This window comes from Loxodonta africana, chromosome 11 (genome assembly GCF_030014295.1).
Source record: "Loxodonta africana isolate mLoxAfr1 chromosome 11, mLoxAfr1.hap2, whole genome shotgun sequence".
Classification (NCBI taxonomy): domain Eukaryota; kingdom Metazoa; phylum Chordata; class Mammalia; order Proboscidea; family Elephantidae; genus Loxodonta; species Loxodonta africana.
Window position 1 is genome coordinate 57,267,864 of NC_087352.1, and position 16,408 is coordinate 57,284,271.

The 16,408-nt window shown below is 41.2% G+C and overlaps 1 protein-coding gene across 1 annotated transcript in view; it reads left to right on the forward strand.

Moving 5' to 3' along the window:
• MYO5B (myosin VB) overlaps positions 1–16,408 on the forward strand; it is a 398,883-nt gene that overhangs the window by 181,665 nt on the left and 200,810 nt on the right. The window contains exons 3-4 of the mRNA XM_010586735.3: positions 2,785–2,956; positions 6,370–6,514. Of these exons, the coding sequence (XP_010585037.2) occupies positions 2,785–2,956; positions 6,370–6,514 (317 nt within the window). The remainder of the gene's footprint in view (positions 1–2,784; positions 2,957–6,369; positions 6,515–16,408) is intronic.

Consider the following 16,408-nt stretch of genomic DNA (forward strand, 5'->3'; position numbering starts at 1 on the left):
CAATTACCAACTCTAGAATTTCTGGAAGTAAAAACCCGGCTCTGAGTACTCTCCATTTCTTCTTGTTCCCACCTTTTGAAAATGTTGCTGCATCGTCTTCATGGTAGTTAATTGTTTACTGCTGTCCTATGGGGGGAAGGTTTAAAACAGTGAATCCTGTGAGAATCAGAACTCGATGAGACAAAGTCAAGTTGCCTTGTTTATTCCAAGTCTCCCAAGTTTCCGCCTTTGATGGGGTGCAGTCTTACGACTTTTGAATTGCTTGTTTTAGTGGAAAATACTAGAGTTTTCCTTCTCTGACAGGTTTCCACCTTACACCAATTCTGCCTTTCGCAACTTTTAATTAATAAAAAGAGTTTGTCACAGAAAGAAAAGAGCCTCTTTTTCTTTTGTGTATATATGTGTATGTATGTGTATACATATGTATATGGAGCCCTGTTGGCAGAGTGGTTAAGAACGTGGCTGTTAACCAAAAAGGTTGGCAGTTCGAATCCACCAGCCACTCCTTGGAAATCCTGTGGGGTAGGTTCTGTTCTGTCCTATAGGGTCACTATGAGTCAGAATCAACTCAAAAACAATGAGTTTTGGGGTTTATATTCAATAAAAAATGTTGAAGGTGTCAAGGATTTCATTTTACTTGGATCCACAGTCAGTGCCCACGGAAGCAGCAGTCAAGAAATCAAAGGATGCATTGCATTGGGCAAATCTGCTGCAAAAGACCTCTTTGAAGTGTTAAAAAAGCAAAGATGTCACTTTAAATGCTAAGGTGAACCTGACCCAAACCATGATGTTTTCAACCACCTCACATGCATGTGAAAACTTGGCAATGAATAAGGAAGATCGAAGAAGAATTGATGCCTTTGAATTATGGTGTTGGAGAAGAATTTTGAATATACCATACCATGGACTGCAGAAGAAAGAACAAACCTGTCTTGAAAGAAGTACACCCAGAATGCTCCTTAGAAGCAAGGATGGTGAGACTTAGTCTTGTGTACTTTGGACATGTTATCAAGAGGGACTAGTCTCTGGAGAAGGACATCATGCTTAGTAAAGTAGAGGGTCAGGGAGAAAGAGGAAGTCCCTCAGTAAGATGAACTGACACAGTGGCTGCAACAATGGGCTCAAGCATAACAGGATGAGGATGACTCAGGACTGGTCAGTGTTTCGTTCTGTTGTACGCAGGGTTGCTATGAGTCGGAAGCTACTTGATGGCACCTAACAACAACAACAAATGGACAGCTAGTTTTCCTACCACTGTTTATTGGAGAATTCTTTCCAACCATTATTTGCAATTTTTCCTGTATCGTACACATTTTCAATACATGCTTGTGTGTATTTCTGAATCTGCTGTTACATTTCATTTATTTACTTATTTCAGCACCATTACCTTAGTGCTTTAATTGCTGGCTTTATAATATACCTTACGATCTGTGGTACAAGTCCCTCTAAAAGTGGGGGTAGGGGAATGACACGTTGATATTTATATTCCCTTAAAAATTGGAGTGTTATCCCAGTAAATTGGGGCTTTGTTCATAGAATTTCCTGAAAGGCTTATATGGAACAGTGATTCTTAAAACACGGTCAGTAGGCTACCTGTATCATTATTACTTGGGGTATTTCTAAAAATGTCAGATTTCTGGGCCCCACCCCAGAGTTCCTGAAACATAATCTCTAGAAGTTGGGTTTGGGAAACTGTTTTTACAAGCTTCCCAGGTGATTCTTATGAAGATCATAAGAAACTGAACGCTCAACACATGATGTGCAGGAGCCAAGCTGCGTCCCACCACCACCTTTTGTAAATTGCATGTGCATGTTTGTGTATGTGTATCTATAACAAGGAGCCCTGGTGGTGCAGAGGTTAAGCAGCTTGGCTGTTAACCAGAAGGTTGGTGGTTCAAACTCACCAGCTGCTCCACGGGTGAAAGACATGGCAGTCTGTTCCTGTAAAGGTTAAAGTCTTGGAAACCCTATGCGGGCAGTTCTACTCTGTCCTACAGGGTCACCATGAGTTGAAATCGACTTGATGGCAATGGGTTTGAGGTTTTTTTTTTTTTTATATGTAACCAGATTTGTAAATTTATCCTGTTATTAAACATTTTTGAGCACCTCTCTAGGCCAAGTTCTGCGCTAAGGATGCAATGATAAAGCCTTGCTTCTGAGATGTGACTTTAAGATGTTCAGTCATACCCCCTGATTACACATATGTGTCCCAAGCTTCTATTGTACTTAAGGTCAAAGCAAAAGTATTGCCCTGAAGAAATTTGCAGTTGAATTATAGAGAAATGTGTGTATAGACAGTGCTACTCCAGGGCAGCTCATCAGCTGTAAAACAACCCAAGTGAGAAATGGGTGTGTTGGCTGATAGGAGCGAGTAAAGGAAGATAGCAGCATTGAATTGGGGCCAGTCAAGGGAAGTGTCCCAGATGCGAGGAAGAACAGTGCTCCTGTTGCCTTTGGCATTAAAGACTCAGTAAGTATTTTTTCATTAAAAAGGAATGGAGCACGTGTTTAAATCTAGTCGTGCTTTCTGAATTTCTTGTGTTGGTCTGTCTTTTAACTTGATATGCGGGGGTTGTGTTATCAGCACCTTTTTTACCCGGTCTGGTCTCTTAGGGCAACACAGGTATTTTGTTCACTTTGCCTTTCTTTATACCGTATTATTTATCTTTATCACTTGTGATCATGTTAAGATAGCAGTTTAGCCGACAAGACAGGGTATTGAATACAGGCTAAATGCTTTATAATTGTGCCCTTTTTTTGTGTCTGTTACTTGCATTTCTTTAGATCCAGGAATACCCAATTGATGTCCAAAACAACCAGCTGCCTTTTTTGAGGAATCCTGATATTTTGGTGGGAGAAAATGACCTCACTGCACTTAGCTATCTGCATGAGCCTGCAGTTCTGCATAATCTAAAGGTCCGTTTTCTGGAGTCGAACCACATCTACACTTACTGTGGTAAGTGAGGGGCAGCTGTAGGCTGCATGTGTTTGAACATGCTTACGATCCTTAGACTTCTACGTATTAAACGCAATGGTTAAGAATTCTAATTTCACTCTCATTTAGAAGTACCCCTCTGCCGAGACCCTTGAAAGGTTTGCAGTGGGTGAATGTTGCTTAATTAGGCTGCCCTGCATCTCTGTGGGATGATTGGTGTTAATCACAGCTCAGCCAGGGAAGAAATGGGCCATGCCAGGTAGAGGGACGTGTTTAGGCTTAGTCCTCAGGGTCAGTAGGAGAGAAGCAAGTACATCACTGTGTCCTAGCTCATCACCTGCTTATACCACCGACATACTCCTGAAATTTATTCCAGGTTTGTTTTTCTCTCTGCTTCAGAGGGCTGCCTTTCTCTCTGAACCTCTCATTTGCCTATGTGCAAACATGGTGCATAATGAATATTGGTTGAATTCATAAACAAAAGTCACAATACATGTTCAAAATGAAAAGTACTGAAATTCTCTGTCCTATTTGTTTTTCTTGAAATTTCTCAGTTTCCTGAATTCCAAATTTTGGTTTCTCTTTGTTAGTGCACTAAGTGGTGTGGTGGAAACAAGAACCTTTCAACAGTTACTTCAAGGGCACACACCTTTAAGACCTGGTTTAGGCCTCGTGGTATAGCGGTTAAGACCTACAGCTGCTAACCAAGAGGCCGGCAGTTCGAATCCACCAGGTGCTCCTTGGAAACCCTATGGGGCAGTTCTACTCTGTCCTATAGGGTCACTATGAGTTAGAATCAACTCAGTGGCAGTGGGTTTTTAACAAGTAATTATAAGAAGTAAATTGCCAGACCTTTCTTATCTTAGCCTGGAAGCTCAGCTGAATGGTGTCTACCATGGGTGATCCTGCTGATATTTAAAATTCCAGTGGCATAGCTTCCAGCATCGTAGGAACATGCAAGCCCCCATAGTACAACAAACTGACAGATGGGAGGTGGACAGTATCGTCTAGAATAATTTATGTTATAGTTTTAGAATCAAGGTTGTCAGTACTAAACTACAAAATGTGTAAAATTGTCACATATTCTCAATCAGGGTTTGGTAAGCTTTTTCTGTAAAGTGGAAACAGTAAATATTTTCAGCTTTGTAAGCCTGTGACCTGTGGTTTTTGTTGCAACCAATCTGCTGTGGGGGTGCGAAAGCAACCATAGACAATATCTAAACGAATGGGCATGGCAGGCCGGATTGGGCAGTAGTTTGCAGAACCCTAATAGAGATTAAGGAACTCATCTGTTAAAATATTGAGATATGTGTGCTTATTAGAGCAAATTATTAAGCATTGTAATAAAGATTTTCAAATTTTAAAAAAAGGCTATAGAGAGCTTGTTTTATAATTGTTCTTGTCTTATTTTTTCTTCAAGTTAATATGTGAATTGAAAAACTTATTTCATTAAATAAAAAAATCTGGTTTAGGTGCCTAACTTCCCACATCAGGGTCAGGCCTGAGACCTTCTTTGTGGGAGCTGTCCTGGTCATGCATCAGACTCCTGATCTTGTTAATAATCACAAGTTATACCTTAGGCTCTTAGGAGTATTTTTTCACTTTGGTTTGGAATTGGTAGGTTAGCTACTAAGTTAGGATGAATTTTTTTTCCAAATTGCAGAGCTGTGACAGCATGTTGATTTCAGGTTTGAAAAGGAGTTTACCAAAGGCCCTATTACCCCAGTTGTTAGTGGGAATTTTATTTGAAAGAAACTTTCAATTATCACAGCCTCTGATAAGATTAAAAAAGAAAAAAATTCTACCACCATTTTAGAAAGGGATACATGACCATCAGCTTCATTTTTTAAAGAACTCAGAGAGATCCTGGTGTCTGTACACATTTATCCAAATGCACTTTAACTCCCCAGCCTGCAGCTGTACAGACCGACCATGAGTGACACCACATAGAATTTTAAATCATCAAGGAAGCACTCCTTTCCACTCCGAACGGGGCTGGGACATTTAGGAAAATGTGTGATCTCGGGGTATATCAATATTTGAATTGAATACTGTATGAATTAGGGTTTTATAGACATCACAATAACAACAACAAAAAAAAAACAGAACTCATTGCCGTCGAGTCGATTCTAACTATGGTGACCCTATAGAACAGGGTAGAACTGCCCCATAGAGTTTCCGAGGAGCACCTGGTGGATCTGAACTGCCGACCTCTTGGTCAGCAGCTATAGCACTTAACCACTGTGCCACCAGGGTTTCCCTACTTAGAATAGCCTGAATTATTACACTTCAGGTTTCCTGAGTCTCTCTTTAAAACACCTGAAGGAGACACTATGTAGATTTTCCATCTTGACAATGAGCCTTTCCGTTTTTTCATCCTCTTTCTCGAATGACTGGAAGTGGCTGTCTCAGCCAATAGGCCTTCTGAGATCCAGAATGCAGTCTTATGTGAATGAAAAAGACATAAGTTCTGCCTTGTCTTGAAGATTTAATTTGTATTTTTTTCTCTTTACATTCTCATATGTTATCAGCTTCACACCCAAGATCTGAAACCCTATAGGATATTCTGATTCTTCAGTCAACATATATTTATTCAGCCCATCATTCCATTGTGTCCTCTTAGAACTGCCCCACAGAATTTCCAAGGAGCGCATGGTGGATTTGAACTGCTGGCCTTTTGCTTAGCAGCTGTAGCACTTAACTACTATGCCACCAGGGTTTCCTGATATGATGTAAAAAATAGCACAGTATAATACAATATAATAAAAAAAAGGAAACCCACAGTTCTTACTATGCAAGGCACTGATCAGAGTGCTCTGTGTATTGAATCATTTTACCTTAGAACAACCCAGAAAAATGCAATTATTATCCCTATCTTAGAGTTGAGGAAACTGAGGCACTAAGAAGTTAAGTACTTTGCCAAGGTCACACAGCTAGTAATCGATTGAATCAATATTTGGCCTTAAAATATGTAAATCATATTACCTGCCCACCAGTTATTTGTATCCTAGTTAATAATCACCCATACACAAATGACAAAATTCCTTTTCCCAGATTGTAATCCTAAAATGAATTGTTAAGTCTCTTTGACATCTTTTGGCTTTCTTTTTCTTTAAGCCTGTAACGCTTTATGTATATCTATACTCATTTTGTTGAGTATGTGTATGTGTGCGTGCATGCACATGCGTGCACATTTTCAGTCCAGAATATAAGGTATTTGGAGGTTTGGCCTGTGTCTCATTCATTCTTCACTAGGGCCCAACACTGTGCCTGGTAAGCACACAGATACTTACTGATTTTGTTGAGTGATTGGTTAAGAATCGTTCTGTTACCATCTTTCTCTTTAGTTTTGATGTATGTGAGTGGGGGCACTGAAAAGCTGATGCCAGGTGGCCACTGGGCTACCAGAATCTGACTGCCTTGTATGTTTGCAGGTATTGTGCTTGTTGCCATTAATCCATATGAACAGTTGCCAATCTATGGACAAGATGTCATCTATGCTTACAGTGGCCAAAATATGGGCGACATGGACCCCCACATCTTTGCTGTGGCAGAAGAAGCCTACAAGCAGATGGCCAGGTATGAATAACCTCAGCCCAGAAGTTCTTCTGGATAGTTGGGGCAGAAAGTGGGGCCTCTGCTTCCTTTGCTGCTGGTGTTCACTGGTGGAATGGTGAGACTGGGACTGAGGAAACTTCTTGAAAACTAAACCAGCCTGAGTTCTGTTTCTTACTTTATTTCCTCATGTCTTTTTCTTATTATTATGAACCTGAAATGGGGCTCGGAGAAGAGCAGCTCCGTAGACTTCTATTTTTGAACAGTGGAATAAACCTCTTGCGTCTCATCTTTCCTTGACTTCCCTTTGGCACTCTTTCCTCCCTTCCTGGTGTAATGGAATCTATTTTACAGCGTCTCTATTCAGTTTTCCCAGGCTGAGCTACAGATATTCTCACTGAAGGCTGTTTTTTTAAAGTAACCAAGACTTTTTGACAACTTCTTGAGATGCCAAGCATTTGAATCAGAAATAGAAAATTTAAATGGGAAGTTATGTACAGTACTTTTGAGTTTTTAGCCTGAAAGTAGAGTTTTTAGTCTGAAAGTAGAGTTCTTTTTAGGTGCTTAAGAGATCTCATTTTTGCTCTTCTTTTTCTAGCTCTGAAAAATAGGTGCGAGTCTGTTTAGTCAAAAAATGGACTAGACAAAATGGTCTTGAGCTGTTGAAGCATAAAGTAGGGAAATATACTTTTACCAACGTTTGGGGGTATGTGGATACATATCCCAGTTAACACTAAAATGCTGGATCCTTTCAGCCAAATCCTTCTTGTCTCCCCGAGAATGCACATCTTCTGAGGGCCCATTAGGCTAATTAAAGGAGTGAGTGATTTTCATGGGAAGACAATCCCGTTGAAGGTGGTCTGAGCTTTGGTGGATTTCATAGTATAATTTTCAGCTCAATGAAAGTTTCAATGAAGGAAGATTGTTTTATAGGCTTTCTTACTGATTTCTAATGTTTCGTGGCTGACTACAATAGGTCTGGTTCATCATAGATATACAGTGACTGTATTCAGTATTAGCAGTGATTGGAGAACTGGGAAGCCTAACGGAATGATTCATAACCGTTTTATTTCTCTTAAATGTAAGAGAACGAGAACCAAAATGATTACAACCTGTGACTTCTTGAATGCCATAAGAAATAATCACACTATATATATATGTGTGTGACTCGACTGCACAGGGTTTTTATATATAATATATATATATGGAAACCCTGGTGGTGTAGTGGTTAAGTGCTACAGCTGTTAACCAAGAGGTTGGCAGTTCAAATCTGCCAAGCGCTCCTTGGAAACTCTGTGGGGCAGTTCTACTGTGTCCTATAGGATCTCTATAAGTCAGAATCGACTCAAGGGCAGTGGTTTGGTTTTTGGTTGTATATGTATGTATATATATGTGTATATATATATACACATATATGTATTTATTGTACTTTAGGTGAAGTTTACAGAACAAACTAGTTTCTCATCAGTTAGTACATGCATTGTTCTATGACATTGGTTAACAACCCCACAACACGTCAACACTCTCCCTTCTCAACTCTGGGTTCCCTATTACCAGCTTCCTGTTCCCTTCTGCCTTCCAGTCCCTGTTCCAGGGCTGGCGCACCCCTCTAGTCTGGTTTTGTTTCATGAGTCTGTTCAATTTTTGGCTGAAGGGTGAACCTCAGTAGTGACCTCATTATTGAGCTGAAAGGTTGTCTGAGGGCCGTACTTCCAGGGTTTCTCCAGTCTCTGTCAGGCCAGCAAGTCTGGGCTTTCTTTCTGAGTTAGAATTTTGTTTTACATTTTTCTCCAGCTCTGTCCAGGACCTTCTGTTGTGATCCCTGTCAGAGCAGTCAGTGGTGGTAGCTGGGCACCATCTCATTGTACTGGACTCAGTCTGGTGGAGGCCGTGGTAGATGTGGTCCATTAGTCATTTGGACTCATCTTTCCATTATACCTTTAGTTTTTTTCATTCTTCCTTGCTCCTAAAGGGGTGATACCAGTGAAGTATTGAGTATCCTAGATGGCTGCTCACAGGCTTTTAAGACCCCAGACGCTATTCACCAAAGTAGAATGTAGAACATATTCTTTATAAACTGTGTTATGCCAATTGAGCTAGATATCCTCCGAGATCATGGTCCCCACAGCCCTCAGCCCAGCAATTCAGTCCCTCAGGGAGTTTGGATGTGTCTGTGGAGCTACCATACATAACCTTGCCTTGTACAGGTTGTGCTGGCTTCCCCAGAATGGTATACTGTCTTACCCTTCACCAAAGTTTACACTTGTCTATTAAGTGTTTTTCTGTCCCTATCCCTTTCCTCCCTGGTAACCATCAAAGACTGTTTATTTTTGTATGTAAACCTTTTCATGAGTATTCACAGAAGTGGTCTCAGACAATATTTCTCCTTTTGTGATTGACTTATTTCATTCAGCAAAATGCCCTCCAGATTCATCCATGTTATGAAATGCTTCACAGATTCATCATTGTTCTTTATTGTTGTGTATTACTCCATTGTGTGTATGTACCACTGTTTGTTTATCCATTCATCTGTTGATGGGCATCTACGTTGTTTCCATCTTTTTGCTATTGTGAACAATGCTGCAATGAACATGGGTGTGCATATGTCTGTTTGATCACACACTGTATTAATCTGCTATCAGGGCTTTACAGGGAGTCACTTAGCCTGGACAACTTATTGCTGCTCACTTTCTAACTGAACTTGTGGTTCAGGGTCAGGTGATGGGGGGAGAAGAATGAGTATTAGTGCATTACACAGGACCTAGCCCTACTTGTGTATTACTGTCCAGTGTCAAGTGGAGGATGAGTGAGGGCCAGTGAGGGAGGCATAGAGTCCAAACAGGCTTCTATACCTTGGGTAGATACATTAAGCTGAGTCTGTTTGTTTCGTTCGAAAACAGTGACTTCCTTCTTCTTTTACAGAATAGTTCCTTTATGGTTCTAAAACAGAAAGGGGGGGTGGGTTGGGAGAAGTGGCTTAGTTCTGATTACTTTCTACCATTTTAAAATTTCTGTCAGTTCTCTAGCGCTTGTTCTTTCATGAGTGCCATTAATATTTTACTGTTTCATTCCCTTCTCCCTTATTAAGTTATTTACACTTAGCTGTATCAGAAGTTACTGTTCTTTATCAAATGTTTTTTGAGGTCCCACTATACGTCTGAGAATCTTCTAGCCTCAAAGTTCATCTACGGCATAGACCCACTTGCTGGATGTTTCCATTCTTCCCTTCCATACCTGAAGCCAGGCCTAGGGTTAGTCTGCACTTTGGTTATTTCATTTATTTGGGGCCTAGTATGCACTCATCAGAGGCAAGGGGACATGGGAGTCTGGGTGGTGGTGATACTGTCTTGCTTAGGATAATAAATTTGATGATTTAGGGGTTTTAATGTTAAAGTTGGACCAGAAATTGCTTCCTTTAGGGATTTAAGGTTTATACTCATTTTACCTGCTGAGTTCCAAGGTGTAGCCAAACAATTTTGCTGAAGTTCTTAAGCAATTTCTGCTCATGAGTATGCATTAGAAGTATAAGACCAGCACATGTGGCCACAGGAAAGAGCTATTTTTAACTTAGTTCTTTTGTCAGCAGCTCAGGTTTCTGTTATTGATCTGGGAGGTGTGCTAGAAGCCCCAGCAGCAGAATCTCTGTTGTGCAGGGAAGGAGAGCCATTGGTCAGATACAGGGAAGGGCTTTGCTATATTTCCACTACGGTCATTCTCTGTTCACTTAAAATACTAGAGCGTATTCATTCAGCAGTAGTTGCCAACTGTGTATTTTGCCATTCCTGACTCATCAGTAGTTGTTTGAAATAATTATGTGGTTCAAGTAGCCACAGCCTACCACAGTACTCCCTGAGGTCTGAGCCTCCCTAATGTCTGAGCAGAATAGAGGACATAAGAAACTGAAGTCATTATCTTCCAGTCCCTGGAGAGTACGACTATGGGTTGACTTTGGGCACAGCAATTCTGTCTCTTAATTCACTTGGGGACTCGATTTCCTTCCTTGACACAGCTCTTCAACTCTTGATGCTTTGAGTGGTGGGGGGACTCTGTCAAAGTGCTCCATCCTGAAAATTCCAGCAAGCGCTGCTAGTGCTGGGGGGAAAAAAAGAGGAGACACAAGTAAGAGAAGAGGATTGGTTCAGGACTCCTAGCCCTCACCCTCTTAGGTTCAACAGGTTGAGACTTGAGAGTAAATGGAGATCCACGGCAAAGAAAAAGAAGGTTAAAATACACCTACTCCTCACTTAGCACTATCTCATTATCCCACCTTGCACATTTATGACAATAGTGAAAAATCTGCTATCCAACTATTTTTCACATTAATGACGTATGTCTGGTAGTAACGAATGCTGAGGTACGGGGTTAGAGTAACACTGGCTGTGATGCTTAAGGATATGTGTCAACTTGGCTGGGCCATGATTCTTAGTGGTTTGGCAGTCGTGTAATGATGTAATTTGGCAGTTGTGTAATGATGTAATTTGGTAGTTATGTAATAATGTCATCATTATCCATTTTGTAATCTGATGTGGTCATCCTCCATTTTTGCATACCACTGATTTTCTAATGACCTGGTCTTTGGAACCTAACCATGTCGATAAGTGAGGAGTAGGTATAATATGAATCAAAATCATGAATTCTGTCCTCTGCCTAATAACAGTCTTGCATTTGGGAACCCGTGTATTAACCAAGTTAAACAGCTTCTTTTAAGGCAGGGCTTCTCAGGGCCTTTAGGTAGACTTGGGTTCTGAGTCTCCCAGATGGGGATATATTACGCCGGGCTTCCAAATCATATTTAGACACAGAATTGTTTTCAAGGATTATCTCAAGGGATTAATGTTCTATGGAACACTCTTCAGGAAATACTAGCCTAGAGCAATGGAGACATTTTAGAGCTTCTTTGATAAGGATATGATACAAGTGATGTTCTAAGAATTTTGCCTTGATGGTTCCTATTCCACAGTGATCTTTCCCAGGGATGAGAATACGTTCTTCTGAGAAGCTTAGATTGTTGTAGAAATAACTAGTTTGTTGTAAATGGTCTGCAAATGATGAATGAAAGCCAGGGAATTATCAAGTATGAGACCACATGGTACAGTGTTTTTTTTTTTTTTTTTTTGGCTTCTGTCTGTCACATGTACTGTATCCCAGGGCATGTGATTGGTGTTTAAGAAAGAATAGAAAAAATTGCCACTTAATGAATTCTCACAACTGCTGTGCAAGATTAATTATCCCTACGATGCAAATGAGGATAGAGATTTAAGAACACCGAAGATTTGCCGTGGCTATGAAGAAAAGTGAATGGGTAGAGGTGGGATTCAGATCCAGTCTGTTTGCATCCAAAATCTTTGCATTAGTCAAGAAGTTATACTACTCCTAAGTGGTGCTTGTTGATTGGCCTCAGAACAGAGCAGGGGACCACAGAGCCAGAAGCCATATGTTCTCTGTTGCGTCCCCAGGTCTTCAGGATAGATCTTTTCCCTCAATAGTTCCAAAGTGTCTAAGATTCCACAGTGTGTTTGGGTGCATTTGCTGGCCTTGTTGGAGTGGCCTTTGGATTGGGCTGGCTGGATATGATTCCTTTCTTGAGCTTCTTGTGTTTTATTTTTGTTGTTTTTCAGAGAGAGAGATTGAGAGTAGGGACACTGCAAAGCCAATCTGTTTGCTCAGGTAGCCAAGGTAATTGAGCACCCACCTGCCCCATCTGTCTCTGCCATGCTGCCAAGCTGTGACTAATTGTGAAAGATGGGATTGCTGTGCCTGGGATTTGGGGAGGTGGAGGGCAGCAAGGCAAACCTGTGGCTTGGGGCCTGGGGAATGGCTGAAATGGACCCTTGCCCATGGGAGTCTTCCCAGAGAAGGGGGAGGTGCTCTGTGAAAGTGAAAGCCTGGACTCAATGGGAGGAGGGCATCTAGTTTATCAACCTTAGTTGGGCTCTCGGGAGATAGTATCTTGCCTGATCTGGGTCTCTCCCAGTGCAAAAAGTATGTAGAGAATTTGAAGACCTTCCAGGAGGGCAGCATGGAGATGATTATCTGTAGCAAAAAGGTACCCCATCTCCCCACAAAAAGCTAAAAGCATTCCATGTTGGCAATAGGGGAAGAGGCTTAATGGATGATGGTATAATGGAAATGAGAGGCTGTCCTCTGTTGCCACTGACAACCTAGTGTGAGCATATTGGCTCCAGCCAGGGCAATGAGAGAAATTCCTGATTGTGGAAATGTGTTACAGAAGGGAGAGAGAGGAGCAAGGAATCTATGCATTCTCCATCTTTGAAGGTTAAAAAAAAAAAAAAAAGAATTGATCACTTTATCTCCCTAGTCCAGTAGGGTAGCGTATACTGGAATGTGTGAGAATGGACTCAGGACTTTTCAGGGTGTATTCTAGACTGCAGACTCTGTGGAACTTGAATATTTGGGGAAAAAAATTTATAGAAGAATTAGGCATAGATGACCTGAATCCAATGCTTCACTTTGAGGTCAAGTTTTAACTGAATTTTCTACCTAAGGTGGTTCACTACTCTGAGTTGTGCGGTTGGGGATCGGGGAGGTTAGGGATGGGAAGTGCTTTCAGATAAGCCTAAAGTTTTCAGTGAGAGAAGTCATCATCGTGCTGAGGAGAGCAGAGCTGGGTCTTGTTTTTCTATAGGTTGTTCGATGTACTGAAGTATCCAGGTTCTCTTCCTGGTATTCCTGCCACTCCCTGACCTACTGTGTGTTCGTGTACAAACCCTCTTTCCTCTGTGGGTCTCAGTGTCCTGACCCTTCAAGGAGAACATTGGCCCTGCCTTAAAGAGGCACCTGGATCCAGGGAGAAGTCATGAAGAGCCTTTGAAAGCAGTTGAGCCTTGTGAAGATTTGGGGTGTGGATGTTAAAGCTCACAGATGGCTCTCATTAGCTGTCGTTGAATACAAGGAATGACAGAATCACAGGGGAACAGGGGCAGTGGTAGGGAGCAGTGACTTGCTGATTTTTTACAGTAAACTCTGAAACCATGACTTCTGTCACCCTGCTCCCTTCTGAAAATGAAGAGCCTAGATTGATAATTTGGATAATGTAATTTTGTTTTCCTTCCCATTCGTTATGGTTTCATATTAGAACTAGTCTTTGGCTGCATTAGGTCAAGGTATGACAGGAGATACCGAAGGTGTGTGAACACAGGATGGCTTTTAATTTCTTCTCTGGCATTATCTCTTATTTCCTGAACATATCCTGAGTAGTTCCACTTTGTTGAGATTCCTTCCTGGGATGCTTCTTTCACTGTATAGTTCAGGCTGTGCCTATTCTCCCTTGCTCACCTTGATCTCCGCTTCTCACGCAGCCTTGCCAGCACTTGCCCATGTCCCTCCCCCAGCAATGCTGTAGCACAAAGGGCTGCAGCATCATTTTGACCCTTTATAATACCTTAGATTGTATTGTTGCTTATATTTGAATGTAGTGTGTAAATTTCTAGTTCTGTTGTTTAAATTTTTCAGTGTAGAGGAAAAGTTATATAAGTGTGCAGTGAATGTGGCTAATGATGACATTCCTGTTTTAAAAGAAATTGATAGTAAGTGTGTATTTTCTCCTTTTAAAATTGTGAATCTAGAAGAGGATAGGACTGGCAATTTCCTTTGTCTAACTTGACCCTGCGGAGGTCATAAATGTTATTAAGATTTGTATATCTCCAGTGTACCCAACATGCTTTGGGAAGTTAAGTCCTACATCAAAAATCATAGAGCTAAAGGTATTTTAGTTTATTAATACTCACTGTTTTTCCTAGGGGATCACAGAATCTTTGAAAGGAGAATGCCTGGCAGTCATCTAGCAGACCTTGGTTGTGCACTATAAGAATTCCTGATACCATATTTCTGACAAGTGGTACCTTGGGTACTGAGTGACCATTCCCAGTACAGGTCTCAGTTTAACAGCTTTCATTTTCAGGAATTTCTCCTTCACGCAGCACTCTGTTTGGTGTCTGTTTATTTTCCCCATGGTTTGAGTTCCGTCCTGTGCAGCTGTGCTGGGCAGTAGGCCTCTTCTTACAGGTAGCAGTCCCCACCGTCACGTTTTCTTGTCTCTTCCACTCTGGGCCAAGCATCCTCACTTCCATGGCCTTTCTTTATGAGCCATGGTTTTCAGATGACAACTAACAACAACCCATTTTCGTCACCCTTGGACACCATCTGGTCTTTCTCTCTGGTATGGGTTGTCACTGGCTGTGGTCTGCTGAATGAGGTAAGAGTTACTTCTTATATAGAATTTCTCTTGGGAAGCCTATGGTCACATTTACTTTGGGCAGCCATTTCTACTGCTGACTTTTCCTAAGTTTGCAAGCAGCTGAATTTCTTTCCTGCGCCCCCACCTGCGTACACACACACACAAATGCACAAGAATTGCTTTATTACAAGTTTAATGAAATGTAATTGATAACTAGATACTTAAAGTACACAAGTTGATAAATCTTGACATGTATATACCTGTGAAATGTCACCACAACCAAGATAATAAACACTTCCATAACTTCCCAAAGTTTCGTTGTGCCCCTTTGAAATTCACCCCTGCACCCTCTTCTGCAGGTAACCATTGATCAGCTTTCTGTCACTGCAAATTCAAACAGCTTTTAAGATGTATTGCCATTCTGACTTGTGCAATTGATTCTTTATGTGCTGAGCAGGATTCTACTGTTATCTATATTCAATTTCACCTTTGTACTTGTGCTCCATTATACCAGTCAGTCTGATTTTTGTGGCTGCTATATTGGGTCTCCTTAACTTGATGCCTGTGCGAATATAACAAGTCTGCTCTACTCTTATTCCTTGATTAAGATGTATTGGTCTGAATGGATTCCTTTAGCATGCTGGCAGCAGTTCTTCCTCCAGGTATTAGTAATGTAATAGAACTACCTGTATCTTTACATCATGCTAAGATCTGTGCACACTGGATTGGGTTAGACATAATTTGTTCTCGGAGTGCCCTTGTTTATGTCCAACGAGGTGAGCTAGCGTAGACCTCAGGTGGAATCTCAGCTATACCACATCCTTCTGTGTTTCAGCGTGGTCAGGTTCCATCACTCAAGGTGAAACAGTAGGCTGCATGTCTGCACTTATCTTCTCAGGTTATTGTTTAGTTCAAGTGTGCAGAGAGTGGTGTGGGGCAGTGCCCAGTGGGCTTGAGCTCTTGCGGTTACTCCACCCCATTCTTGGTTCTTGTTATGCAGCCTTTCTCTGATGTCAAAGTCAAACCCATCACCGGCACATGGGTTTCTTGTGGAATTTGTAGCGGTGGTGACATGTGAATAAGATTTAGTTTTTCAAGGTGTCAGAAATAATTTTCAGTGAAAAAAGCTAATAAAGTGTGAAGCCTAGCAGGATGAAATGACATTTCTATTTACACTGTGGTAATGCTTTTCATGCCATGTTAACCACTCTTTTTTTTTTTTTTTACTGCCTTTTTTAAATTTATATCCATGAAGACAGAGTGGCTGTAAACCTACTCTGCCCGTGAGCCTGAGTTTAGTAGGAAGGGCTAATGCCATGAAAGAAGGAGGCATCTTTTAGAGCTCGTGTTCAGGAACAAAACACAGTGGCTATACGACCTTGGGCAAGTTACTTAGGTTAGCCTCTCTTTGTGCCAGCACCTGCGTCCATAAAATGGGGATAAATATAATTGTCTCACATAAGATCGTTAGAATTAAATGAGTTGATCAGTGAAAAATGCTTAGGATGGTTTCTGGCACAGAGTAAGTGTTCAATAAGTGTCAGATATAGTAATGGTGGTAGTAAGACTACAGACGGCAAATGATACATAGTGTCATTACTATTTCATCCTGTTCATTTTTTTTTTTCAACAGAAGGAAAGAAGTGCTGGAGGGAGAATTTAAAGCTGAGTGGGAATTCCTTTATAGGTCACCCTCAGAACAGGTTGTACTTTCAGGGTCA